We start from the raw sequence: 27,828 nt of genomic DNA on the forward strand, positions 1-27,828 counted from the left end.
TTTATCATGTTTTGAAAAATCTATATTTTTCATATGTGTTCATGGCTGTAATAAAACATTTATTGTCACTTAAGAATCATAATATTTTCTCATACCCGAAATGATTCTCTCATTCCTCCATTATCTGCGATATTTTCTGCCAACGTTTTTGTGCCTTTTACCTAAAGAAAGATACAAGATAAAAAATGTTAATTAATAATAAAGAATTCAGTACAATTTTATGAATTGCTGCAATGTTTACCAAATAGACAAAGTGGTTGTACAACCTGTAGAAGGAAGAGGGGTGAAGATGGAAGCTCGATGCTAGGGGGAACAGCTGTGACATTGCAGGCTTCGGTTTCAGGTAAGTGACACATAATGGACTACTAGGCGATGCATAGTAGCCCATTATGCTTTACCTTTGCAGGGAAATAAAGTAAATCCCACCAGGGTTTACTTCCTCTTTAAACCTTTCAGTGACAATAAAAATCCTTCCTATAGACAGTGATACGAAAAACACATATTTTGTTTCCCTGGTGGGACAATGTTCTTACTCCAATGTTAGCCATTGGTGAGAATATTTTCTACAAACTTTATTGTCATGTTGGAAAGGTCAGCAAACACCAACTCTCTTATGCCGCGTACACACAAGCCGAATGCCCGACAGAAAACGTCAGACGGAAGCTTTTCATCGTATATTCCGACCCTGTGTATGCCTCATCTGACTTTTTTTTTTTAAATTCTGACAGACTTAGAAATAGAACATGCTCTAAATATTTCCAACGGAACCAATTCCTATCGGCAAAACCGCGCGTCTGTATGCTGTTCCGATGGACCAAAAACTATGCATGCTCGGAAGCAAGTATAAGACAGAAGCTATTGGCTACTGGCTATTGAACTTCCTTTTTCTAGTCCCGTCGTACGTGCTGTACGTCACCGTGTTCTTGATGATCGGACTTTGATGTGATCGTGTGTACGCACGACAGTTTCAGTGGAATTCCGTCGGAAAAACCTTCAGCATTTATTCCGACTGGAAAACCGGTCATGTGTACAGGACACTGGAGCACTGTAAGGATAGAAAAAAATGGATGGGGTAAATTGTGTCCAATACAGTCCCAACAGTGAAGCATAGTGGTGGCAGCATCATGCGGTGGAGGTGTTTTTCAGCTGCAGGGACAGGAAAACACGAAGGAGTGGCTTCACAACAACTCAGTGACTGTTCTTGAATGGCCCAGCCAGAGCCCTGACTTAAACCCAATTTAGCATCTCTGGAGAGACCTAAAAATGGCTGTCCATCAACGTTTATCATCCAACCTGACAGAACTGGAGAGGATCTGCATGGAGGAATGGCAGAGGATCCCCAAATCCAGGTGTGAAAAACTTGTTGCATATTTCCCAAAAAGACTCATGGCTGTATTAGATCAAAAGGGTGCTTCTACTAAATACTAAGAAAAGGGTCGGAATACTTAGGACCACGTGATGTTTCAGTTTTTCTTTTTAAATAAATCTGCAAAAATGTCAACAATTCTGTGTTTTTCTGTCAATATCAGGTGCTGTGTGTACATTAATGAGGGAAAAAATTAACTGAACATGAACATTTTAATGAACATTTAAAAAAATGAATGATTTTAGTAAATGGCTGCAATATAACAAAGAGTGAAACATTTAAGGGGGTCTGAATACTTTCTGTCCCCACTGTATACATAAATGGTGTGCCTTTCTTTTATATTTTAAACTGAATAGGTAAAGTTTTACTTATACTTTAGCGGTCCAATGCTAGAGCCTGTACTGGTTATTGATGCTCTAGCAATGAATTAGTGAGTGGTGGTGATGGGTCTCAGCATGGGAAAAGGGCAGAGCTTAGTTCTCACTTGGATTAATAGAAAAATATACAACCTAGGCCTGGACTACAAGGAGTTTCACAGGGACACTTCTTTTTAAAAACGAAGCCAATCAGGGACACAAGCTGAGTGGTGGGAAGGACACAACAAGTGCACCGGCTACAGGATGCCTGTAGAAAACTACAAGGGGTTGGTTAAAGACCAGTCACCCTGCACAAGGACAGAAAGTGGTGGTGACTTGTCTGCAAAGAGGCAAAGATCTGTACGAAATAAACAAAGGATGCCGATATTCAAGCAAAAAAAATATGACTCTTGTATTTTGGCAATATCTGTTTTGCTCAGCATTCAGTTATCCAGGATCCCATTAGAGAGAGTTGCTCCCACTTCCTGTACTGCTAATATCAGTTTCATAAGACAGGAAGTAAGAGGAGCTCTCAAATGACTACACAAACAAAAAAATGTTTTTTTAATGAAGTAGGGGAATCCTAGAACCCCTGTCAGATTTTTTTTGTCTGTGTCCTTGTTGCAGATTTTCCCAAACTTCCAGGCTTGTGAAACCTATGTCAGCAAAATAGAAAGTAAGGGGAAATCGTTTTAATGGAGACTCAAATAGCAGTGAAACTTGAAAGAGATTATAATGCCAATTATAACTAAAACTTTAAAAAAAATTTTTTGGCTGGACAGTCACTGAAGATTCAACATTGTTTTTATCATAAATTCATTGTGATAGGCGTTTTCTTGAAAAAAAACTTACATTCATGCCAGCTTGTTTCCAATAATAATCATTGTACTGTTCCACAATACATTTTGTTCTCTCCTTGAACCTCTCCTCAGATTCTGTGGTCCACCATGGATGTAAATTCCCATCTTTGTCATATTTGCGACCTAGATAGTGTTCAAAAATTCATAAATTATTTTTCATAGATAAGACTTTAGGTGACACAAAACAATACTGTTATACTCCAAAAATAATCCATACACATCCACTAGTTGACTGTCTTTAATCTATTTTTCATGAAATTGCTCCCAATGTGTCTTCCTGCCTCTTTGCAACTTCCTCGCTGAGCTCCTGAAACTTTCCTTTTCCCTTGTCTCCATTTGTTTAGAACAAGCAGTCCAAATTAACGGACACTACATAGCGCATTGGCCATAGTCTATAGTCCTAGTCCTAGAACAAATTACATCAAAATTAATTAGATATGCTCTCAGTAGCTGAGGCCACAGACGGGGGAACCTCGTAAATCCTTGTGAGTCCCCGCTACTCCCCCCACCCACCCTTCAGCTCCCCTCACCAGCATTCACTTCACTCCATCCCTCTTCTCCTTTGTCCCTACCATTCCTCTCTCCCCCTACCCCTCACCCTTCCTTTCCCCCGCTTTTTTTAACTATGTTTTCTGGCCTCAATCCACTTCTAGAAAATCTCCTAACTGGGAGGATCAAATTAGCTATAGCAGCTACTTTTCCTCTAAGCACCCTATTCCAAGGAGCCCTCCCCTGCCCCTTGTTATATGTTGACACTTTTCCAGGAGTAAGAGTCCAGAAACCTAATCTCCTTGGATCTTCATATCTTGTCCCCTCCCCAAAAAATGTCCTGCTGTTTGGTTCATGCAAGTATATGTTTTGTTAAATTGGATGTTATCCCGTTTCCGACATTCAGAGGTTTATTATACATATACCATTATACCGATATAACCCGCTTATCAACCTGCAATTATGGGACTTCTGACTTGGCTTGTATATCATCCATAATATGCAAACCGTACAATGTTTACTAGTACACTGTATCACTTGGTTGATAGTTGAGGATTCTCTGTACACTGGCAACATTGTTTTTGGGGAAAAAATAAATAAATTACATCATCTGTTTTACATAAGCTAAAAGTTAAAGAGGAAGTAACCCCTGATGAGTTTACTTCCTCTTTCATTCCCTGCAAAGGTAAAGCATAATGGACTACTATGCATCGCATAGTAGTCCATTATGTGTCACTTACCTGACACAGGAGCCAACGATGTCACCGCTGTCCCCTGTAGTCCGGTGCATCAATCTTCTTGGCGGGTCTCGCTGCTCCGCCGCTGTCATTCGGCGAAGCCGCGATGACATCACTCCCGCTCATGCGCACGGGAGCCGCCACGCGCGGCATATTCGCGGTTGACGGTGCCGTGCTCAGTGCGCCGCTGTCTACGCCATAGACAGCGGTGACTGTCTTTCGGCAAATATCTCCTAAACCGTATAGGATATTTCTTGGACCTACAGGTAAGCCTTAATCTAGGCTTACCTGTACGTCAAAGTGTGTTGTAAGGGTTTACAACCACTTTAACAACATTGCCTAGATTAAATAAGGCTTTATGAAAGATATAAAGGCTTTATGAAAAACAAGAAAACATTTTGTTGATAATATGTTCAAAATAACATTTGCAAATGAGTATATTCCAACATTTGCATATTCGATTCAAAACTGATCTATAGTTTATTTGTTTCATGTGTGACAAAATCAGAAGAGTTACTATAGCTTTAATGCATGTATATTGTGTGGGTTTAACAAGTACTACTACAGCTAACTGCTTTACAGGGTCTAAAGCTGGCCATACACTAGTAAAATTGAATTAAAAGAGAAGTATGGCCAAAGCTTTTTTGGCTATACTTCTCTTGCGCGTCACAGGAGTGCACTTACTTTTGCTGTCCTGTAACACAGAATCATCCGGCAATGGGCTAAGCCTGCTGTCAGCTGATGTCACAGAGTCCCTTCAGGCTCTGGAAAGATCCTGACAATATTGTAGGAATTGAAGCAGCTGCCTGATGAACAGTTAGTACTGGCTCTCAGCACATGGCTCCAGTGATCACTGGAGGGGCAGAGCAGAGGGTGGTGACTAATGGTAATGTGATCGCTCAGTTCTCTGTTTTAGAGCGCATGGGGGAGAGGTGCAGCATCACACCGATGCTGCAGCAAAGAAGTGAGTATATATATATATATATATATATATATAGTTTTTTTTAGTAACCTTATAAACTTTAAAAAATGTTTCTCGTTGGAACATTCGTATTATTTCCTTATGGTTAGTGAGAACATATCAACATTTGTTTTTGACCGTAGTGATGAAAAAATTCAAAGGAAAAGTATGAAAACTTTTTCTCAAATGAAGACATTTTTAACCGTGTATGAGGTTTTAGTTTGGGAAATTCCATAGATACCAAAATCAAATGTTGAAAGCAAATGAAATTGTGAGGTATTTGTTGGCATTATAAAATGTACTGCCAAGATTTTTTTGTACTAGTGTATGGGCAGCTTAAAGCGGAGGTTCAGCCGTTTAAAAAAAAAAAGTTCAGCAACTACAAACACTGTAGCTGCTGACTTTTAATAAGGGCACTTACCTGTCCAGCAAGCCCGCAATGTCAGCTCCCCGAGGCCAATCCATCCATGGGATCAGGTGCCGGTGCCACCATTCTAACTAAGGGAAACTAAGTTTCCTACTGCGCATATGCGAGTCACGCTGAGCTTTGTGAATGGCCCTGTAGCTTTCTGGGACACGCACATGTCCCAGAATACAATGGGCCAGCTCACCAAAGAGGAGGAAGTGACAGAACAGTGCGGAATAGGAATAGGCAGATTAGGAAGACTGCCTATCAACAGGGGTTTCTGGTAAGTAAAAAAAAAATTTTTTTTCAAAATTTTTTTTGATTTTTTTGTAGAATTTTAATGTCATTTTTTTATTTTAGGGTTGACCTCCGCTTTAACACAGCATTAGGCCCTATGAAAATCAAATAGACCTGTTTTTCAAGTGTTTTAAAGTGTATGTAAACCCTAACAATAAACTTCTATTATTTGTTCCTTATTGGTTTGGTAAATATACCATTGAAAGTGTTTTGTTGGATTTTGCTTTAAGTGCAAAAAATACATGCTGATCCCTTTTAAAGTCTAATCAAAACCCATGTAGCCTGTCCTCTCAGGGGGAAAGAAGAAGAGTGAAAGCTGCAGGGATTTCTAAGCCCCGGACCCCTAGGGCGGTGATACCGGGGCTCAGAACGGGAGATTGCCACGATGCAGGTTAGTGGGACTGGGGGGTGATGAGGGGGTCCTGTGTAAGTTCACCTCACAGATTTTTCTGTAAAGGTGAACTTATACTTTAAACCGGAACATTTAAAAACTAGTGCAGCTTTGCATAGAAACTAATCAGTTTCCAGGTTTTTTTTCCAATGCTTAAATGAACAAGATGACGTTAGAATCAGATCAGCCACCATTTTAGTACTTGGCTTTAGATACGCTTTACAAACAGCACTGGTAAGAAGGTCCAACAGTAAAGAGCACTTGCATTCTTTCTTCCTACTGAGCAGTCATTTCAACAGATACAGTGCCTTGAAAAAGTATTCATACCCCTTAAAATTTTCCACATTTTGTCATGTTACAACCAAAAAAAACGTAAATTTATTTAATTGGGATTTTATGTGATAAACCAACAAAAGTGGCACATATTTGTGAAATGGAAGGAAAATGATAAATGGTTTTCATAATTTTTTACAAATAAATACCTGAAAAGTGTGCCGTGCATATGTATTCAGACTCCTTTCCTCTGATAACCCTAACTAAAATCTAGTGGAACCAATTGCTTTTAGAAGTCATCTAATTAGTAAATATAGTCTATCTATGTGTAATTAAATTTCAGTATAAAAACAGCTGTTCTGTGAAGCCCTCAGATGTCTGTTAGAGAACTTTAGTGAACAACCAGCATCTTGAAGGCCAAGGAACACACCAGATGGGTCAGGAATAAAATTGTGGAGAAGTTTAAAGCAGGGTTAGATTACATAAAAATAACCCAAGCTTTAAACATCTCACGGAGCACTGTTCAATCCATCATTCAAAAACGAAAAGAGTATGGTACCACTGAAAACCATCCACCTAAATTGACAGGCCGGACAATGAGAGCATTAATCAGAGAAGCAGCCAAGAGGCCCATGATAACTCTGGAGGAACTGCAGAGATCCACAGCTCAGGTGGGAGAATCTGTCAATAGGACCACTATTAGTCGTGCACACAAATCTGGCCTTTATGGAAAAGTGGCGAGAAGAAAACCATTGTTGAAAGAAAGTGATAAGAAGTCCCATTTGCAGTTTGCGAGAAGCCATGTGGAGGACACAGCAAACATGTGGAAGAAGGTGCTCTGGCCAAATGAGACCAAAATTTAACTTTTTGGCCTAAAAGAAAAACACTATCTGTGGTGGAAAACTAACACCAAACATCACCCTGAACACACCATCCCCACCATGAAACATAGCGGTGGCAGCATCATGTTGTGGGGATGCTTTTCTTTACCAGAGACAGGGAAGTTGGTCAGAGTTGATGGAAAGATGGATGGAGCCAAATACAGGGAAATCTTAGAAGAAAAGATGTTAGTCTACAAAAGACATGAGACTGGGGTGGAGGTTTACCTTCCAGCAGGACAGCAACGCTAAACATACAGCCAGAGCTACAAATAGAATGGCCCAGTCAAAGTCCAGACCTAAATCCAATTGAGAATCTGGGCAAGATTTGAACATTGCTGTTCGCAGATGCACTCCATCCAATCTGACAGAGCTTGAGCTATTTTGCGATGAAGAATGGGCAAAAATGTCACTCTCTAGATGCGCAAAGCTGGTAGAGACATCCCCAAAAGGACTTGCAGCTGTAATTGCAGCGAAAGGTGGTTCTACAAAGTATTGACTCAGGGAGGCTGAATACAAATGCACGCCACACTTTTCAGATATTTATGTCTTAAAAAATCTGGAAAACCATTTATCATTTTCCTTCTACTACACAATGATGTGCCACTTTGTGTTGGCCTATCACATTAAATCCCAATAAAATACATTTATGTTTTTGGTTGTAACATGACAAAATGTGGAAAATGTCATGGGGTATGAATACTTTTTCAAGGCACTGTACATTTCAAAGCTTGCGTAGAAATGAAAATGTTAGCATCTTCACAAGGCCTAAATGATAACTAGTAGAAGATCTGTTAATAAAGAGATGATGCCAAATCATGATCAATCAACATATTGTTATGTACATTCTTTTAAGTGCTATATATATATATATATATATATATATATATATATATATATATATATATATATAAAATATTTACCATTACTGTCAAATCCATGTGTAAACTCATGGCCCACAATTACTCCAATCGCTCCATAGCTGAGGGATCTGCCAAAGAAGAACATGTAAATACTATTAAGTACAAAACATCTCCAACATCCTGTCTTCTGATGAATAGCTCAGCTTTCCACTGCATCATTTATTTTCTTATCAGGAACCAGCTAGGATTCAGAATTTAATTATTCATTTTCACAATGTTGCCTGGGAATATCACAGATCAAAGATGAAATGGGATCATCGGCTGCCAGTTCTAATCATTTCCCGCTGGGAAAGTTGGCAAATGTCTGACACTGATGCATGCAAATTCAGTTTTCATTATATTATCAGGTTGGCGGTCAGTTTTCTCTTACCTTCACAGCAAACAGGAATCTTCAAAATTTGACAGTTTTGTCACTGTATTCTTTTTTGCACTACATGAAATCACCATTTCATCTGAGATGTATAAAAGAAATACATTGTTCCTCTTTCTAGCAAATCACTAACCACACACAAGCAGATTCCCAGACTGATGAGATCTGCTTTCACTTTCTTTCATTGCCAGGACTTTCTGCAAATGCCTAGTTTTATCCATAACTCAAACACTGCATTGTGGGACACATGTTGTGAAAGGCTTTTACATTTTCTAAGAAAAAAAGATATTGGTAAATAAATAATTACAGAGAGTGTACATGCATTGTCAGAGGTTATTTTCATACTGGGCTGTTTAAATGCTTCTATTTATTTAAAAAGAGCCGGTCAGTTTCCTAAATGAATCCAATTGGCAGGACCCATAAGTAGAAAAGGTGATATACTCAATTCTATTGTAGTTGGTGTCTTCTAACGTCCCTCTGTTCCAGTGCTGCTGACTCCACCAGAGTCTTCAGCAATCAACACTTCCAAGAGTGTCCAATGCCTTTGTCCTCTGCCATGCACGGTAGTTCAATTCTCTGACCCCTACACCATTACAGGGTACTACAGCAAAGTAGGAGTCAGAGACTTGATCCTTAGCACAAAAGGGAGGCACAGGCATCCAACACCCTTAGAAGTGTCAAAAGCTGAGGATTCAGAAAGAGTATAGAGAACAACAGGAAGGTATGATGGGCTTGTCTTTGGATTTCTTTGGGCAACTGACATGCCCCGAAACACACAATCAGAAATTCCATCAGAAAATGGAATTCCACTCAAGCTTGCCTTGCATACACACGGTCACACAAAAGTTCTCTGAACTTTCGACCATCAAGAACGTAGTGACGTACAACACTATGAAAAAATGAAGTTCAATGCTTCCAAGCATGCGTCGAATTGTTTCTGAGCATGCGTGATTTTTTGGCATTCGAATTACATACAGACTAATGCATTTTCAGATAGGAACTTTTTCCGACCGAAAAATAGAGAACCTGATCTCAATCTTTTGCTGGCTGGAATTCTGCCAGCAAAAGTCCAATGGAGCGTACACATGGTCAGAATTTCTGACCAAAAGCTCACATCCGACTTTTGCTGGCAGAAATTCTGATCATGTGTATGGGACAATAGAGTCCTTTTAAAGTAATCCACAAACAATAATCCCTTAGATTGCAGAAGTGAGTGCTGTAGTGTTTTGCTACCTTGCTACTAGTCCAAAGAACTACCTTAAAACTGTTGATTCAGGAGTACTTCTGTGTTGTGTCCTCTAGTGCAGTGGTCACCAACCCTGTCCTTAGGGCTCACTAACAGGCCAGGTTTGCAAGGTAACTGAAATACATGACAGGTGATATCATTTGCTGCTCAGTGATTGCAGTATTCTAGTCTGCATCTCCCCAAGGTAATACATAAAACCTGGCCTGTTAGTGGGCCCTGAGGACAGGGTTGATGACCATTGCTCTAGTGTACCATTACTATGTGCTGGGTCATACTGTAGAAGTCCTCAAATCCACTAAAATAACAGAAGCACAAACGCACTCAAGGATATTTAGGCTGCAACATAAGCAATCAGGGGGGAGGGGCAGAGTAATTGAGTGTAGTTATCCTGGTCCATAAATCTACTACATTGGGACTCTTTAACCACTTCTGGACTGCCACACTCCAATATACGTCCTAACTTTGAGGAGGGATATCTTTGTTATGGCAGCAGCTAGCTGCATTAACCCTGGTATCTTCTTCTTTGGCCGGCGGTCTGGTTTCTGATAATAGTGGTCTCTGAGGGGGAGTCACCACGAGATCATTTTTATCGGCTATAGAGAGGGCCCCCCTCCCGCCGCGCTTACCGGAGCTGTCGGCAGCGGCGGAGGCAATCGGGTCCTTCTGCTGGCTGGGTATGGAGATGAGTGAGGGGAAGAGGGATCCCACCCATCTCCATACCATTGCAGGGCGGAAATTACATCAAAACTTTTCTTCCATGCATAGCTCTTAAAGGGCCTTTTTTTTTTTCAAATGACAACTTTTTTTTTTTATTGCATTTTAGTGTAAATATGAGATCTGAGGTCTTTTTGACCCCAGATCTCATATTTAAGAGGTCCTGAAATGCTTTTTTCTATTACAAGGGATGTTTACATTCCTTGTAATAGGAATAAAAGTGAAACCATTCTTTTTAAAAGAACAGTGTAAAAATAAAAAATAAAAGTTAAAATAAATAAGATATTTTTTTTTAAACGTGTCCCATCCCGCCGAGCTCGCGTGCAGAAGCAAACACATACGTGAGTAGAGCAAGAGCAATATTTCTAGCCCTAGACCTTCTCTGTAACTCAAAACATGCAACCTGTAGAATTTTTTAAACGTCTCCTATGGAGATTTTTATGGGTAAAATTTGTTGCCATTCCACGAGCGGGCGCAATTTTGAAGCGTGACATGTTGCGTATCAATTCACTCGGCATGACATTATCATTCACAATATAAAAAAAATTGGGCTAACTTTACTGTTGTCTTATTTTTTAATTGAAAAAGTGTATTTTTTTCCAAAAAAGTGCGCTTGTAAGACAGAAAGTATTGCAATGATCGCCATTTTATTCTAAAGGGTGTTAGAAAAAATGTATAATGTTTGGGGGTTCTAAGTAATTTTCTAGCAAAAAAAACTTTAAGCCCTTAGGTCCTTAAGTGGTTAAATCTTAACTCTTTAACCACACAAGTGATAAAAGGGGCAGAACTGCTAAACTTAAACTACAAGTAAGCTGTATGCAAAAGGAACATGGATGGAGTAGAATTTTACGATAATCTAAACAATTTGTATTTTATCAAATGACAGGGATAATTTTCCTACCATTATTATTGAATAAGACTTCAGTGAGCACCTAATTTGATGTTTATACATTTTGTATGTGCCAATGACATTTGTTTGTTAATTGCTTCCAATTAACATTTTTTAATGAAAAAAGCAATGACAGCTTACATATTTTTTGCCATTACAAGATTCCTTGAAAGTGAACCTGCTTTGCCCCCACTTTATTGTTGCTCCATGCAATCTCTTTAGCTGCTGAGAGCAAAAAGAGACAGCCCTTTGCTAGCGCAGAATTGTTCCATTCAGAGCACTAGACTAACCACCAAGCACCTCTGCTATAACAGGGAGGCAGTCACATGCTGCTTTATACCTAAAATTTTTATTTTCTTTGCCCCCTATCAGTGAATAGAGCAGCAGAGTAGTGCAGGAAATGTAAGCATGTGTTGAATGGGGCATTAAAGCAAACCAGCATGGGCAAAGCAAGTATTTGCTTCCATAAAATGATAGGTACACCTTTAAAAAAATAAATATTAAATGCACATCTTTTTGCAGGTTAAAAACATGTAAAAAAATGTATTTATTTATTTTACTTGGAGCCTGTAAAGCATTGCACCTGTGATCAGCAGATTGTGATCAGCACTCAACAGCACCGAGAGCCGCAAAGGATGTCGATACTCGTAGTTTCCCATTCACAGATTTTTTTTTTTTTCTAAATAGTGACAGCCAGTAGGGGGGAGAAGATCCCAATACTGGCTGTCAATGGAGCCAGCAAAGTGGGCAGTGGTGAAAATAGTGGGAACATGTTACATGTTCCACCCTAAAAACGAATGGAACATGTAACATGTTCCCAAAGGTGAACTTATACTTTAACCTCCCTGGTGGTACGATTATTTCGGATTTTAGGTGCTAAAAGCGGTACAATTATTTTTCACAAAAATTTGGCGTTTTTTTTTATTGTAGTCCTGTAATTCTTAGCAATAACTCACTTAAATCTGTCCAAACCAGAGTCTAGCAGACATCCCGGATATGATAAAGTTTGAAAAATGAAATCATAAATTATAATATAATAAATAATTATAAACAATTATACCAAATAATAATATAACAATAATAAAAATGATTCAATAATGTAATCAAATCAAAAACACTGAAATTTGCTCAGTTGCAGAATTGTCACTGTCATTACTTTTCAGTATTTGATGACGGATCTCCCCACAAATCGCTATCACTCAATTCTGCGAGTGATTCCAATTTATTATTGCTGTTTTATAGCCAGTCTAAAATCATTTTTGATGTAAAGGGACAGTTTTGGTTGCTAAGGACAATCTCCAGTTTCCAGGCATAAAGAACAGTTTTTATTATATAAAACTGCATGCAGGACACTGGGCAGACCACTAGGGACAAAGGGGATGTGAAATTATTGCATACAGCAATGTAATCTGTAAGATTACATTATACTGTATGTATAGTGAGTGTTTCACTTTTTGTACTTGGCGGCGATCTCCGCCCCCGTGCGTCGCAACACTCGCAGAGCACGGAGATCGGCGATGTGATAGATCGAGCTCGTACAGCGGGGCGGACACCGCTGGATCCGAGGGAGAAGGTAAGTAAACCTCTCCCTGCATACAGTGATGCGGTCCCGAGTCTGGTTCGGGGTTACCGCTTTTGGTATAACAATTCCACCCCGAGCCAGACTCGGGAATACCACCAGGGGGGTTAAGAGACTTTCTGCGAGCACTAGCAAAATATGCTGATTACTTAAACAGTACCTGTTACTCAAAATCTTTTTTTTTTTTTTTTGGTGGTAATAATGTAAATCTAGCACAATAAGCATACAAATGAGGTAGAGAAGTTCTAAATCGACTGTAGTAAGAGTGGAAGAGAGATGGTAAGTAGGAAGTTAGAGAAGTGGACAGATAAGTATTTGCCTCAACAATGGTGGTCTACATAAAATATTGCAGATATAATTGCTCTGCACTCTCCTTTATCCTCCTTGATCCCCAGTGGTGTTAGATGAATCCTCAGTCTTGGATCTCTGGTTTTAGCCAGCTTTTTGAAATGACCAATTGTTTGACCATCCACAGCAATAAAGTTCCACTTAGCATGTTCAGATTGGTATACCTTTATATTATATTGATGGATACATTTTATATTTTTTCTATTTCTCTGAAATGATGCTGAATATTGCTACAGATGGGAAATACAAATTGTAGACATTTTAACAAAATGGAGATAAACACTGACATTTGACTTTTTTTAAAGCTGTCAAATATATCATTGTGTGCTTTAATGGCATTTTCTGCTAGGATTGTAGAGTGCTCACGTTGACCTGAGCTGTTTAAAGCAAAGGTTATTATTGTTAATTTTTCATAAGGTCAAAACGAAAGAGGTCAACAATTATTTCAGGTACTTAGAGAGGCCTTTATACTTAATTGGGGAGTTAGAAAATTGAAACATTGGCAAACTGCCTTCATTAAGCCTTTTACAACAAAATAGCTATATATGAAAAATACTAAAATAAGGGATACTAAACTCTAAGCTGCCTTTCATTAGAGAGGAAAGGCAAGACTGTGCACATTTTTCAGGGTCAGGGACAATTAGGCAAATAAATTGCACATCTCAGAAAGGTTTTCTAAACACAGATATTTTGCAAGTGAATGTGTATTCTTTGCATAGTGAGTTTTCACCCCATTCACCAAGCCAAGCGTTAGTCCCTTTGCAAGGCGAACAGCTTGTTTACCATTAGTAAATCAACCCCATAATATTTCATTGCTCCTTTATACCTGTGAGTCTTTTTATTCTATGACTTTTATTTTTGTTATAGTTATTGGATCTTAGACCACAACAATCCTACTGATTTCAACCAGGTTTTAAAAAAATAAAAAAAGGGACCAAAGCAACCTACCACCATTCCTGCCACATAAAAATAAAAAGGTATAAAATGTTGAAGGTTGCCCTCATCTGTGTGCTCATTTTCTTATCATAAGCTGAAATAGGGGTTGAAATTAGCCTCCCATCAGAGAGCTAGATAAAGTAGCCTGCAGCCCCTGACCAATTGAATTTCTTGCAGCTACTGTAAGAACCCCTAGCTGTAGTCTTCCCCACATGAACAGCTTGGGTGAGGTCTTCCTAGAGAAACAGCTTCTCACAGCTTTGGAAACCCCCTGCTCCTGGCTGGACTCTATTGTGCCTCTGTGGTCTGGAGATTACTATTTTGAAGTGGCAGATGCTGGCATAAGCTAATTTTCCGTGTTGTTATGGACTTATGCCACGTACACACGACCAGACTTTCTGGCAGACTAGGTCCGACGGTCTTCCCGATGGACTTTCGGCGGACTTCCGGCGGACTTTCCGAATGAACGGACTTGGCCACACACGAACGGACTAAGTACATCTGAAAGTCCATTCATTTTGAAGGTGATGATGTAAACAGACTAAACAAGGAAGTTCAATAGCCAGTAGCCAAAAGTTTCCCTTGTTTTCCCTTGTCCGTCAGACCAGCACACAGATGAATGGTTTTCCCGATTTTAGTCCATCAGAATTGAGTACGTCGGATAGATTTGAAACATGTTCTATTTCTAGGTCTGTCTGATTTTTTTTTTTTGAAAAACGATCGGACTAGCCCAGACACGATCGCATTGTCCGATGGACTAATCCCTTTGGACCCAGTCTGCTGGAAGGTCCGGTCGTGTGTATGCGGCATTAGACTAACCTGACAAGGAGTATTTAAGTTTGCATTTTGTGGTTGTGGACTTTTGTTATTGCTGACGACAAGCCATTTAAGTAGAATAGAGGTTTTTTTTTTGTGTGTAAGTCAGCGTCGTGCGATCCCTTTGACCCCCAAAGATCACACAGCATATAGGAAAATTCCTGTTTTATGATGTGCCTGGAGTTCAACTTTAATTTGGTCCCAACAGTGTTTATCTGGATCCAGCTGTAAACTTAAAATTTTCAGTGTATAGTACATTCGCTGTACACAATCATTTATTACTTTAATATATTAGAATTTAACACTACATTTTTTTCTATTTGAAATATGTATCCATGTTTAGCTTATCTTCGTGATATATTTTTCCTTTACTTTTCCTTTCAACATACCGTGGATATTCTGTGCCCCAAAAAAAAGGTTTTTGAAGCTCTCCAGCTGGGAATCCTATACACATAAGAAGAGACATGTGATTAATTATAGTAATTGATTTACCTATAAAAGTATAATAACATAACATGCTGATGCAAACATAAATGCTGCCTTCCATTGATCAACCTTTCAAAATCTCCACTACACCACTATGAATCAAACACTTTAAGCTTCAGTGTATTATAATATCAGTTGCTACATCATGCTTTTTAACTGTATAGATGTCCTTGGAAACTGAATACATTATAGATTACTTCTTATATTTATAGGCATCTGATATATATTTCTAAACCACATCCACTAATACAGCCAAGTAAGAGAAAAGCTGAAAGTAGTACTTACGAATCTGGTTTGTTGATGCACTGTAAAAAGCATTGACAGTAGTTGGGCTAGTATACCACCTGTAAGCAAAAATAATAATTTAGATCAAGCAGCATTTTCTGAGGAATGTTGTCAATCTTCATTCAAGTGTTACTAAACCCAGGACCCTGCATTCACTATATCTGCCCCCCCCCCCCCCCCCTCCAGTACACACAACATGGAAATGCAATTATTTTAGTAAATATAAACTGCTAAATACCTTTTCTCATCAGCAATATATACAATAGCAGTCTTGTGACTTCTTTCAGTGTCCGGCCCTGCACTTATTAAAGCAGGTAGGGGGACGTTTTTATTCTCCTCTGACTGTCCTTTGAGGCTGCATGACCCCTCACCCTCTGTCTGGAGAGTGCCGATTGACCCTGTGCCAATCACATGCACTCTCCACAATTTTTTTTTTAAAAACCTCTCTAGCAATAAACATCAAACTGAGCATGTACAGAGTGCCCCAAGGCTCTGTACTGTCAGGAGATAGACTGGGGACTTTGGAGAAGAGAAGGATCAGAGAAGACAGGATCAAACATTCTTTTTACAGAATGTGGAGGATTAACCGCTTAAGTTCCACAGGGAGCATAACAAACATGCTTTACTGCATATACAGACTGACTTTACTGTTCTAGGTTTAGCAGCACTTTAATAGCAAACATAAACTGCTATGAACACACACGTCTGTTTTTTTTGTCTTTTTGTTCAGAAGACAACAGTTTTGAATAAGACCGAGGTAATACAGATTGTATTGCATTCATATGTTATATACTGTAGTCTATTGTTTCATACATTATTGGTGTCAAATAATAAAAATATCCTGACACAATGATAGAGATGAACAGCAACCCAATTTAGAGTGTTGATTTCTCCAAGACTAACCATTTTGTTAAAGTTAAAGTAGAACTATGGGCAAAAATGTAAAAAAATTTGGATACAGTAAGGGAGGATTATAACCCCTGTAAGGTTTATTTTTGCTCTCTTTGTCCCAATGGGGAGATTAACCTTCACTCCTTGTCTCATAGCCGAAACAGGAGGTAAGAGGAAATCCCTGCAAATTAAGAGAATCCCTTGGGGACCCAAAGGTCACCAGAATTAGTGTTCCCATTAGAAGATTTTTCCTCTATCACTTTTCTGGGGACAACCCAAAGTTTTGGATTTTCTTTTACTTTTGCTTTTGATTATAATGGTAAGCAGGATGAATAGAGAGGGTGAAACTCCCTAATGAGGGCACAGGCAGCAAACACTGACAGGTATTCTAATACCTTCACTCTATCCAAAACGTTAAAAAAAACTTTTGCCTTTAGGTATACATTAAGGAATAAGTGCATATTAAAGCGGTATTAAAACCAAAAGCAAACATTTATTATATTGCAATTCTTAGATGTGATGGTTGCATTTGTTCTCTTTTTTAGGCTTTCTTTCCTTTTATTTCCACCTGGTGATCCAGCCCGTCTGTTGGTTTTCAAAAGCTAAGCTTTCCAGCAGAATATATCAGTTTATATGGATATGACAAACCATTTAGCACAGGCGGGGTGCTTAAATTAACCAGCTTTTATTTATTTAGGTAAAACCTTTATCCCAAAAGGAGACAAAATGGTAAGCTGTAACATTATAAAATGTGAGCTGGAGTTTGGCTTCAATTTGTTAGTGTATATAAATCTAATACATTTAATATTACCCCCCCCCCCCCCCCCAGACTAACAATGCTGCTGTCTACTTTGCCTTCTGTGTTCATTCATCCAGAGTAGTATCTAATTTATGTAGGAGGTATGTTATTTGCCAGATCAGCAGGGAAAAACAGAAGGAAAAAGCCTAAAAAAAATAAAACTAATACAGTCACCACATCTGATGATTGTAAGCTGCAATTTATAACAGTTTTGGTTTTGGGTTTATTACCACTTTAAATGTATAGTGCTGCTTAGCTTGATACAGTTAGTGAGCCTTGGCTGTATCTAAAACCAGAAAAGTAGGATTTAGAACTCCTTTCTGGTTTGTATTGCTGTCTGTGTCCCCCAGCCTCTCTGTACTGGTGAGCACTGTCACTGAGACATAGAGTAATGAGAAATCCAAAATTTGATAACAATGATGACACCCAAAACAAGAGTTGATGGGAAATGTTCTAATGGGTATGAGCAATAAAAATGGAAAATTTCCTATCAAATACTTACTGTAATTTTCCTTTCCTGATGGACTTCATGGCAGCCTACACATGGGTTAATCCCGTCACCTCATAGGACCCCTCTCCCATAAATCTTTGCTCCGGGCCAGAGGACGTGTTCCGTAAATGTTCAGTTTTCCTGAGAGATTCAATGGCAGCCACGTATGGGAAATAACTAGCCATACACACCCGGGTGAGTAATTGCTGGTCAAGACGCCCTCTGGCCCGGAGCAAAGATTTATGGGAGAGGGGTCCTATGAGATATAAGAGGGCAGGATTAACCCATACGTAGGCTGACATGGAGTCTGTCAGGAAAGGTACTTTTCTGACGTAAAAACAAAAAAACATACTTGAGAAGATTTTTTTCTTTTAAACCAGAGTTTAGTGTCACTGTAAAAAACAAAACAAAAAAAAAACAAAAAAAAAAACTTGGCTTTAGACAAACTTAAAACAGGAATAAACCCCAAAGGATTTTTTTTTTGTATTGCAGCTTACCAATTCTTAGATGTGATGGCTGCATTTGTTTTGTTTTTTTAGGCTTTCTTTTTTCTTTTCCTTTTTATCAAAAGCTACCGTATATACTCGAGTATAGGCCGACCCGAATATAAGCCGAGGCCCCCAATTTACCCCCAAAAAAACTGGCAAACTTATTGACTCGTGTATAAGCCGAGGGTGAGACATGCCTGTCCATCCCTGTGTGTGTGTCCGTCCATCCCTGTGTGTCCGTCCGTCCCTGTGTGTCCGTCCATCCCTGTGTGTCCGTCCATCCATCCCTGTGTGTGTCCATCCATCCATCCATCCCTGTGTGTGTGTGTCTCCATCCATCCATCCATCCATCCCTGTGTGTGTGTCTCCATCCATCCATCCATCCATCCCTGTGTGTGTGTGTGTCTCCATCCATCCATCCATCCATCCCTGTGTGTGTGTGTCTCCATCCATCCATCCATCCCTGTGTGTGTGTGTATCCATCCATCCATCCATGTGTGTGTGTGTGTGTGTGTGTGTGTGTGTGTGTGTGTGTGTGTGTGTGTGTGTGTGTGTGTGTGTGTGTGTGTGTGTCCAGCCTACCTGTGTCCCGAGCCTTTGTCCCGAGCCTCCGTCCCGTGTCATGCCTTGCCTTCGTCCCGTCCCGTCCCGTCCCGTGCCGTGCCGTGCCTTGCCTTGCCTCCGTCCCGTGCCCTCTTCGTCAGCGGCCATTGTAAAATTCAAAAGCCGCGCCTCCTCCTTCGCCTGTGATAGGCGGAACACTGAATTTCCCAGCAGCCTGTGTTCCGCCTATCACAGACGTCGTATCATCCTCGTCCGTAGTACGAGGATGATACGACGTCCGTGATAGGCGGAACACAGGCTGCTGGGAAATTCAGTGTTCCGCCTATCACAGGCGAAGGCGGAGCCGGAGGCGCGGCTTTTGAATCAGAATGGCCGCTGTCTGTCTGCTCGACACGCTGATCGAGCGGGCAGACAGCGATGACTCGAGTATAAGCCGAGGGGGGCACTTTCAGCCTCAAAAAAGAGGCTGAAAATCTCGGCTTATACTCGAGTATATACGGTATTTCTTCCTGACACCTCTTCTGTCATTCACCTAGGCCAGTGACTGCAAACATTGGTATTCCAGATGTTTTGAAACTACATTTTCCATGATGATCAAGTACAATGAAAAATGCATGAGCATCATGGAAAATGTAGTTCCAAAACATCTGGGGTGCCAAGGTCTGCCATAATTGGCCTAGGCAAATTACGTCAGCACCCCCTGGTACCTCTCAGGATATGTGGTGTGATCCTGAGAGGTGTAGGGAGCATCCATTTGCTAAAGTAGGAGGCGGTGCCCCCCCCCCCCCCCCCGATGACATTCCAGAAGAAGATGATGGCAGCGCGAGATCTGACTGCCGGCTACAGAGCAGGGGATCTGAGCAGGACAATGCTGGATCCACTGGTTGGGTGAGTATCATTCCTGTGCAGAATACTGAATCAGAAAGGCAGGGTAAAAAGAATATCTCACATATCTCAGGATATATAGGGTATTGCCTCAAACTAGGTAATTAAAGGAATAAGGACGGGTAGTACCATCATCCTTAGTATAAAGATAGTGAAAAAGCAATGTTTCAGGGGGTACTCCAAAATATTGCCCACGACAACAAGAATGTTGAGGACTATCTCGGTACCCAGGGATTCAAACAAGGTAAATATAAAAAATATAAATATATTGAGAAATAGGACATAGAAAAAAAACATTAAGTATAAAAGTACATATAATAGTTATAGCATACAGTTACAGGTGGTTCAAAAGAGAACAATTAAACCTCACAGGTATATGGGAAATACAGATGTAGGTCATCTTCTTCAGGTGGAATAGAACATATACATCCACAGAAAAATGCAATCTCATAATTACACAATCACAGATATTTAGGCAATAAAGAAAAAGCAAAATACAGTAAATAAGGTAGTGTTGAAATGTTATGATCAGGCATAGCTTATCAGTGGAGGCCCAAAGGGGGCACCAGACGGCACAATTAGAGGCACCCAAAAATGGGTCATCCCCCCGCAGCGAACACGGGAGACACTGGAAAGTGCAATAACTGGAAGCAAAATATATATATCTATGGTATCCTAGTATGGGTCTATATAATCTGTTGACAGGAACACAGAAACAAAAGGATGGAGGAGGGGAAGATGGGGGGAGGGGAGGGGAAGAAAAGAAGGAGAGGGGGGAGAGGGGAAAGGAGAGGAAGGAGAGGGAAGGAGGGGGAAACGGAAGGGAAGGGGGAGGTGGAAGGGAGGAGGGGGAGTGGGGGAAGGGGAGGAAAAGGAGGAGGAGGGGGAAAAGGGGGAGAGGAAAGGGGAGGTGAAAACCAGAGGGGGAGAGGGGGAGGGAAAAATGGGAGAGGGAAAGGAGGGTTTGGGACCAAAAGGGGATTGATAGGGAAGGGGGAATGACATTGAAACCAATCCAATCAGAGAATTAACCCACCCAATAGATAGCGTATAGGTAGTATAGCGCCAAGGATCAAAGGCAGGACCCCCCTTGCTTCTTCTTCCCCCCTTTTTCCCCTTCCCCCTTCCCACCCCCATCCTTTTGTTTTTGTGTTTCTGTCCACAGATTATTTAGACCCATATTAAAATACCCTATATATTTTTTTTATTCCAGTTATTGCACCTTCCAGTGTCTTCTTTGTTCGCTGCGGGGGGATTATCCGTTTTGGGTACCTCTAATTGTGCCATCTGGTGCCCCCTTTGGGCCTCCACTAGTAAGCTATACCTGATCATAACACTCCAAAACTACCTTATTTACTGTATTTTGCTTTTTCTTTATTGCCTTAAATACCTGTGATTATGTAATTATGAGTTTGTATTTTTCTGTGGATGTCGATTCCTACTGAAGAAGCGACTCAGTCGTGAAACATGTAGAGGATTATGTCAGGACCTACATCTGTATTTCCCATATACCTGTGGGGTTAAATTGTTCTCTTTTGAACCACCTGTAACTGTATGCTATAACTATTATATGTACTTTTGCAATTAATGTTTTCTATCTACGTCCTATTTCTCAATACATTTGTATTTTTTTATATTTACCTTGTCTGAATCCCTGGGTACTGAGATAGTCCTCAACATTTTCATTGTCGTGGGGCAATATCTCAGGATATGTGATGTGAATATCCTGAGCATCCATTCACTAAAGCAGGAGGCAGCGGGCCCCCCGATAAAATCCCGGAAGAAGATGGTGACGCGGGATCTGACTGCCATGTACAGAGAAGGGGATCTCAGCAGGACAACGCTGGATTCACGGGTTGGGCAAGTATCCTTACTGATCAGAACACCGCATCAGGAAGGCAGGGGAATAAGTAAAAAAATTAGAAGTGGGGTAGGGTAAACTTCAACTTTAAGAACTGTGTATTCATTAAGACGCCATTTTGGCTGCCATGGTGGTAGATAAAATCCCAGTTTACCATATCCTCAAGTTTTATTTTAGTAGGGGTTCCACATGTGACAGCAGAAATAAGAACCTAAGATGAAGATTGCAGTGAACACAATAGACCTATAGATCTGGTCATATACAAGAAGAGCCCATGGATCATTTATTTCAACCTCTAACAACTGACAGGAAAAATAAAATAGTAGCAAGTTCAACAGCTAATTTAGAAATGCTTTACAGATATTGAATTGGATTAATGATCACTGAAGTACTAAGAAGATTTATTTAATGTAATTAATATGATTAAACATTAACGTCAAAGGATTTTTAGATATCCACAGATGAATCATACTGGATGGATATGAGTATGTAAAAATTGATGCTCTAGAGGGCTTTCATGCAAGCCAGTACAAAGAATAATGTTTTTCTAAATATTTTGTAAGCCAGTGATCTGTACCAGTAAAAATCAATTGATAGTGCTTCTAAAAACTATCAATCCAGTATACCAGACTTGTGAACAGTCACATGTAATACGAAACCTCTAATCAGAAAAAATAATAATCATGTTATGAACCAAAAATAAAATGTAACATTTAATTTATTGAAGCTTAAAGTGTTACTAAACCCGCTACAGTAAAATCAGTCTGTATAAAAGCAGGCTTGTTATACTCACTGTGGGACCTAAGGGGTTAATCCTCCACATTGTATATAAAGGCTGTTTGATCTTGGCTTCTCTGGTCCTCCCCTTCTTCCACTGTCCCCTTATAATTTCCTCATAACACAGTGGCTATGGAGTCACATGCTCAGTTTGGTGTGTATTGCTAGAGAGATTTTTATTTTCTTGGGAGAGTGCATGTAAACAGCACAAGGTCAATCAACACTGTCCAGACAGAGGGTCAGGGGTCTTGCAGTCTCATAAGACAGTCATAAAACTCCTCCTACAAGCTTTAACTAGTGCTTGGCTGGACATTGATTGAAGTCAAAACTGCTATATGCTGCTGATGAGAAAAGGTATTTAGCAGTTTATATTTACTAAAATAATTGGTTTTCTATGTTCTGTGTACTGTGGGAGACCAGATATAGTGAAAGCAGGGTCATGGGTTTAGTAACACTTTAATCCTTTTTTTTTTTTTTTGCAGGCTTTATTTTCACCTGTGATCCTGCCATTAATAAACGTCCTCTCCTAGGATGACAATGCTCACTCGTATTGTATCTATGAAGAAGCTGTTGGGTTGATTTACTAAAACTGCAAAATCTGGTGCAGCTGTGCATGGCAGCCAATCAACTTTTAACTTGAGCTTATTCAATTAAACTTTGAAAAAAAAATTAAAGTTGATCGTTTTCTATACAGAGCTGCACCAGATTTTGCGCTCTTCAGTTTTAGTAAATCAACCTCAGTGTTTTTGCATTAGGCTTTTTGCTCCTGACTTGGACTACATAACACTTTGCCCTTCCCCAGATCTAAAACAAAGGTGTAGGTGTTCTGTAGACTACAACGGTAACCTGGGCTAAGCTGATAAGACTCATTTGGATATCAGTGCAGAGAAGGTTGAAGGTGTTTCTGAAGGTGTTGTCAGAAAGTTATGAGCTCAGTAGATTTCTGGAAGCAACAATATGTATTTTTTTTTTTTTTTGCAAATATAAAACAGGTGTTCACACACTTGAAGCCATATATTGCACTTATTGGAAGAAGTAGTCCTATCTCATAACTGCTGGTTTGCTTTACTTACTCACAGGCCAGTCAGGAAGGATTATTTACAGTGAATGGGAACCTGAAATCTGTTAGAATCACTGCCATTATAATTGGGCTAAAAGCTCACATCTGAATTAGATATATATAAAGGAAAAGTAGAAAATCCCTTTAGTTTTATTTAGTGACATGACAAACAAAATGAAAAAACAACTGAAAACCTAATAATGACACTTACTCTTTTTTGGGAACTTCTTTTCTTAGCCAGTAGAAATCAGCTTGTGATAGAAAGTGCAACGTTTGCAGGACATTTCCAAAATAGTCTGAGTCTGAAAATTTCAGCTGCATGATAAAAAAATTTATAAGTGTACTCACCAAGAGAAAAATCATTTTTATATATATACTGTATATATATATATATATATATATATATACAGTGCCTACAAGTAATATTCAACTCCCTGCAGATTTAGCAGGTTTACACATTCGGAATTAACTTGGCATTGTGACATTTGGACTGTAGATCAGCCTGGAAGTGTGAAATGCACTGCAGCAAAAAAGAATGTTATTTCTTTGTTTAATTTTTTTTTAAATAGTGAAAAGTTTATTCAGAGGGTCAATTATTATTCAACCCCTCAATTCAACAGAATTCTGTTTGGTTCCCCTAAAGTATTAAGAAGTAGTTCAAGCACAAAGAACAATGAGCTTCACATGTTTGGATTAATTATCTGTTTTTCCAGCCTTTTCTGACTATTTAAGACCCTCCCCAAACTTGTGAACAGCACTCATACATGGTCAACATGGGAAAGACAAAGGAGCATTCCAAGGCCATCAGAGACAAGATCGTGGAGGGTCACAAGGCTGGCAAGGGGTACAAAACCCTTTCCAAGGAGTTGGGCCTACCTGTCTCCACTGTTGGGAGCATCATCCGGAAGTGGAAGGCTTATGGAACTACTGTTAGCCTTCCACGGGCTGGACAGCCTTTGAAAGTTTCCTCCCGTGCCGAGGCCAGGCTTGTCCGAAGAGTCAAGGCTAACCCAAGGACAACAAGGAAGGAGCTCCAGGAAGATCTCATGGCAGTGGGGACATTGGTTTCAGTCAATACCATAAGTAACGTACTCCACCGCAATGGTCTCCGTTCCAGACGAGCCCGTAAGGTACCTTTACTTTCAAAGCGTCATGTCAAGGCTCATCTACAGTTTGCTCATGATCACTTGGAGGACTCTGAGACAGACTGGTTCAAGGTTCTCTGGTCTGATGAGACCAAGATCGAGATCTTTGGTGCCAACCACACACGTGACGTTTGGAGACTGGATGGCACTGCATACGACCCAAAGAATACCATCCCTACAGTCAAGCATGGTGGTGGCAGCATCATGCTGTGGGGCTGCTTCTCAGCCAAGGGGCCTGGCCATCTGGTCCGCATCCATGGGAAGATGGATAGCACGGCCTACCTGGAGATTTTGGCCAAGAACCTCCGCTCCTCCATCAAGGACCTTAAGATGGGTCGTCATTTCATCTTCCAACAAGACAACGACCCAAAGCACACAGCCAAGAAAACCAAGGCCTGGTTCAAGAGGGAAAAAATCAAGGTGTTGCAGTGGCCTAGTCAGTCTCCTGACCTTAACCCAATTGAAAACTTGTGGAAGGAGCTCAAGATTAAAGTCCACATGAGACACCCAAAGAACCTAGATAACTTGGAGAAGATCTGCATGGAGGAGTGGGCCAAGATAACTCCAGAGACCTGTGCCGGCCTGATCAGGTCTTATAAAAGACGATTATTAGCTGTAATTGCAAACAAGGGTTATTCCACAAAATATTAAACCTAAGGGTTGAATAATAATTGACCCACACTTTTATGTTTAAAATTTATTAAAATTTAACTGAGCAACATAACTTTTTGGTTTGTAAGATTTATGCATCTGTTAATAAATCCTGCTCTTGTTTAAAGTTTGAAGGCTCTAACTTATTTGCATCTTATCAAACCTGCTAAATCTGCAGGAGGTTGAATACTACTTGTAGTCACTGTATATATGTATATGTATGTATATGTATGTATATATATATATATATATATATATATATATATATATATATATATATATATATATATATATATATATATATATATATATAATACAAATCAAACATAACAAAAGTTCAGCGCAACTATATCTTCGATCCCATTGATAATAAATACATTTATGTGAATATAACTATAATTAGTGATACAGTCATGATCTCAACCCAAAAGCTTGTATAAAAGTCCTACATAATTGTGAAAAAACACCACTGTGTGATAGATAATTCACACTGTGTGATAGGCCACTGAGGAAGTCCAATCACAGGGCTTAACGAGTATAGGTGGGAGGAGAAGAGCCTGTGACATCACACTGCAGCCATTTTAGGTTATATTGTGAGCCATGGTTTATATTGACAATTGATGTTTGCTTTTTTGTGAAGTTTTGGCAGTATTTTTAATCCATTTTTTTGCGCTCTTAATAAAACACTGAAATAGAGAGCAGTATGGTTCTCCCTTTTTGTGTTTTTTATCATGCGTTCTTTCTATTGACTGAGTATGGTTTAAGGCGAGAGAACACTATGCAATCAGGACCAGGAGCTGGTGGAGATTGTTACAAGTGAGTGTGACAATGTAACAGGGTCTAATCTGGAGGTGAACAGGTTTTTCCCCTAGAGGTGGAGGTTCACATGACACAAGATGAGGATAGAAGAGTTGGGAATCACCTATATGTTGGACACAGGAACGGGCCCTGCTGTGAAATATTAGATCAAAAATTGTAATTAAATGCCCCTTTTACACAGGGGTAGAAAAATTGGGCCCTAGGCGGTGGTGGTGGTGCCCTAAACCAAAAATATTGTTGGAAGCTAGCATCATCAAGATTGAGGAGGAATAGGATAGTCACTCAGCATAGGCAGTCTTCAAGGTATACCACAGCCATAGAAATTTAAATCAGTTACATCAGCATCAGGTGCTTGATAGCTGCTGATCCAAGACTGATTCATTTTTATGAGGGTGAGCCTATCAATGGAGTCAAGACCCAGTAACCCAATAAATGCGCTGTTGGAAAGGTCTCCATATCTGCTCTTGCCCCTAGATATTCCTGCACCATGTAATGCAGATGCTGGCGATGGTTGCTTAAACCAATCAGACCTTGGTGCTGAGGACTGAAAAATTGTCTAAAGGCATTGTTCAGCCTGTCACCTTCACCATTGCTCTTCCTCTGACTGAACAAAGTTTCAGCAACACGTTTTCCAGCACCAGAAAATTGTAACCTCCCAGGGTCTGGAAATGCATTGCACAAACCTTTCTTCAAAGCTTCCTGAAGATGTTTCATCCTCTGCTCCCTCTGCGAAGACAGGATTAGTTCTGCAACCTTACCCTTGTAACGTGGATTAAGAAGGGTTGCCAGCCAGTAATGATCTCTCTCCTTGATACCACAAATCCTAGGGTCCTTTCGCAGGCTTTGCAGAATCAGGGAGGCCAAGCAGCATAAGTTTGCAGAGGCATTCGATTCTGAGTACTCTGGGTCACTAAGGATCACATAATCCGCAACAACCTCCTCCCAGCCACAAACAACTCCTTGGGTTTCTGGTGACTTGAAAACCATCCTTTGGAGACTGCTGCTTAGTGTACTATGCATGTTCATGCTGACACAATCCTCCTCTTCTTCCTGTGTAGTTGACTGGCGCGCAGGAATACTATCTGGATAAAGGGGGCCTTCAGAGGTAAGGAAGCCCTCCTCTTCCTCCCACTGTTCTGTCTTAAGTGCCCTGTCCATTATTCCACAAAGCGTGTGCTCCAACAGGAAGACAAGAGGGACAATGTCACTGATGCATGCATTGTCACTGCTCACCATCCTCGTGGCCTCCCCAAATTTTGACAGGACAGTGCATGCATCCTTGATCAGTAGCCACTGGCATGGTGAAAAGAAGCCGAGCTCCCCTGTCCTGGTGCCATACTCACACAGGTACTCATTAATGGCCCTCTGCTGTGTGTGCAACCGCTGCACCATTGCCAATGTTGAGTTCCACCTTGTGGGCATGTCGCAAATGAGGCGGTTGATGGGCAGTTTACATTCCCTTTGAATGTCAGCCAGCCAAGCACTGGCATTGTATTACAGCAGAAATGCCCATCGACTTTTCTGGACTGCCTCAGGAGATCCTATAAGCCTGGGTACCTGGTCAAGAACCGCTGCACCACTAAATTCAGGATGTGTGGTAAACATGGAACATGGGTCAACTGTCCCCGTCGGAGGGCAGAGAGAAGGTTGGAGCCATTGTCACATACAACCATTCCTGACTGAAGCTGGTGTGGCGTCAACCACCTCTGAGCCTGCCCCTGCAGAGCTGACAGAATCTCTGTCCCAGTGTGACTCCTGTCCCCTAAGCACACCAACTCAATCACTGCATGGC

At 40.3% G+C, this 27,828-nt stretch overlaps 1 protein-coding gene across 1 annotated transcript in view; it reads right to left on the bottom strand.

Annotated features, from left to right (window-relative positions):
* The window catches only part of PHEX (phosphate regulating endopeptidase X-linked), a 331,765-nt gene that overhangs the window by 16,769 nt on the left and 287,168 nt on the right, over nt 1-27,828 (bottom strand). The window contains exons 14-19 of the mRNA XM_077480708.1: nt 23,633-23,736; nt 15,607-15,665; nt 15,225-15,279; nt 7,938-8,005; nt 2,575-2,705; nt 96-161 (exon numbers count right to left, since the gene is read on the bottom strand). Of these exons, the coding sequence (XP_077336834.1) occupies nt 96-161; nt 2,575-2,705; nt 7,938-8,005; nt 15,225-15,279; nt 15,607-15,665; nt 23,633-23,736 (483 nt within the window). The remainder of the gene's footprint in view (nt 1-95; nt 162-2,574; nt 2,706-7,937; nt 8,006-15,224; nt 15,280-15,606; nt 15,666-23,632; nt 23,737-27,828) is intronic.

The sequence above is a fragment of the Lithobates pipiens genome, unplaced genomic scaffold (assembly GCF_037356315.1).
Source record: "Lithobates pipiens isolate NorthernLeopardFrog02 unplaced genomic scaffold, aLitPip1_a1.2 Scaffold_16, whole genome shotgun sequence".
Lineage (NCBI taxonomy): Eukaryota > Metazoa > Chordata > Amphibia > Anura > Ranidae > Lithobates > Lithobates pipiens.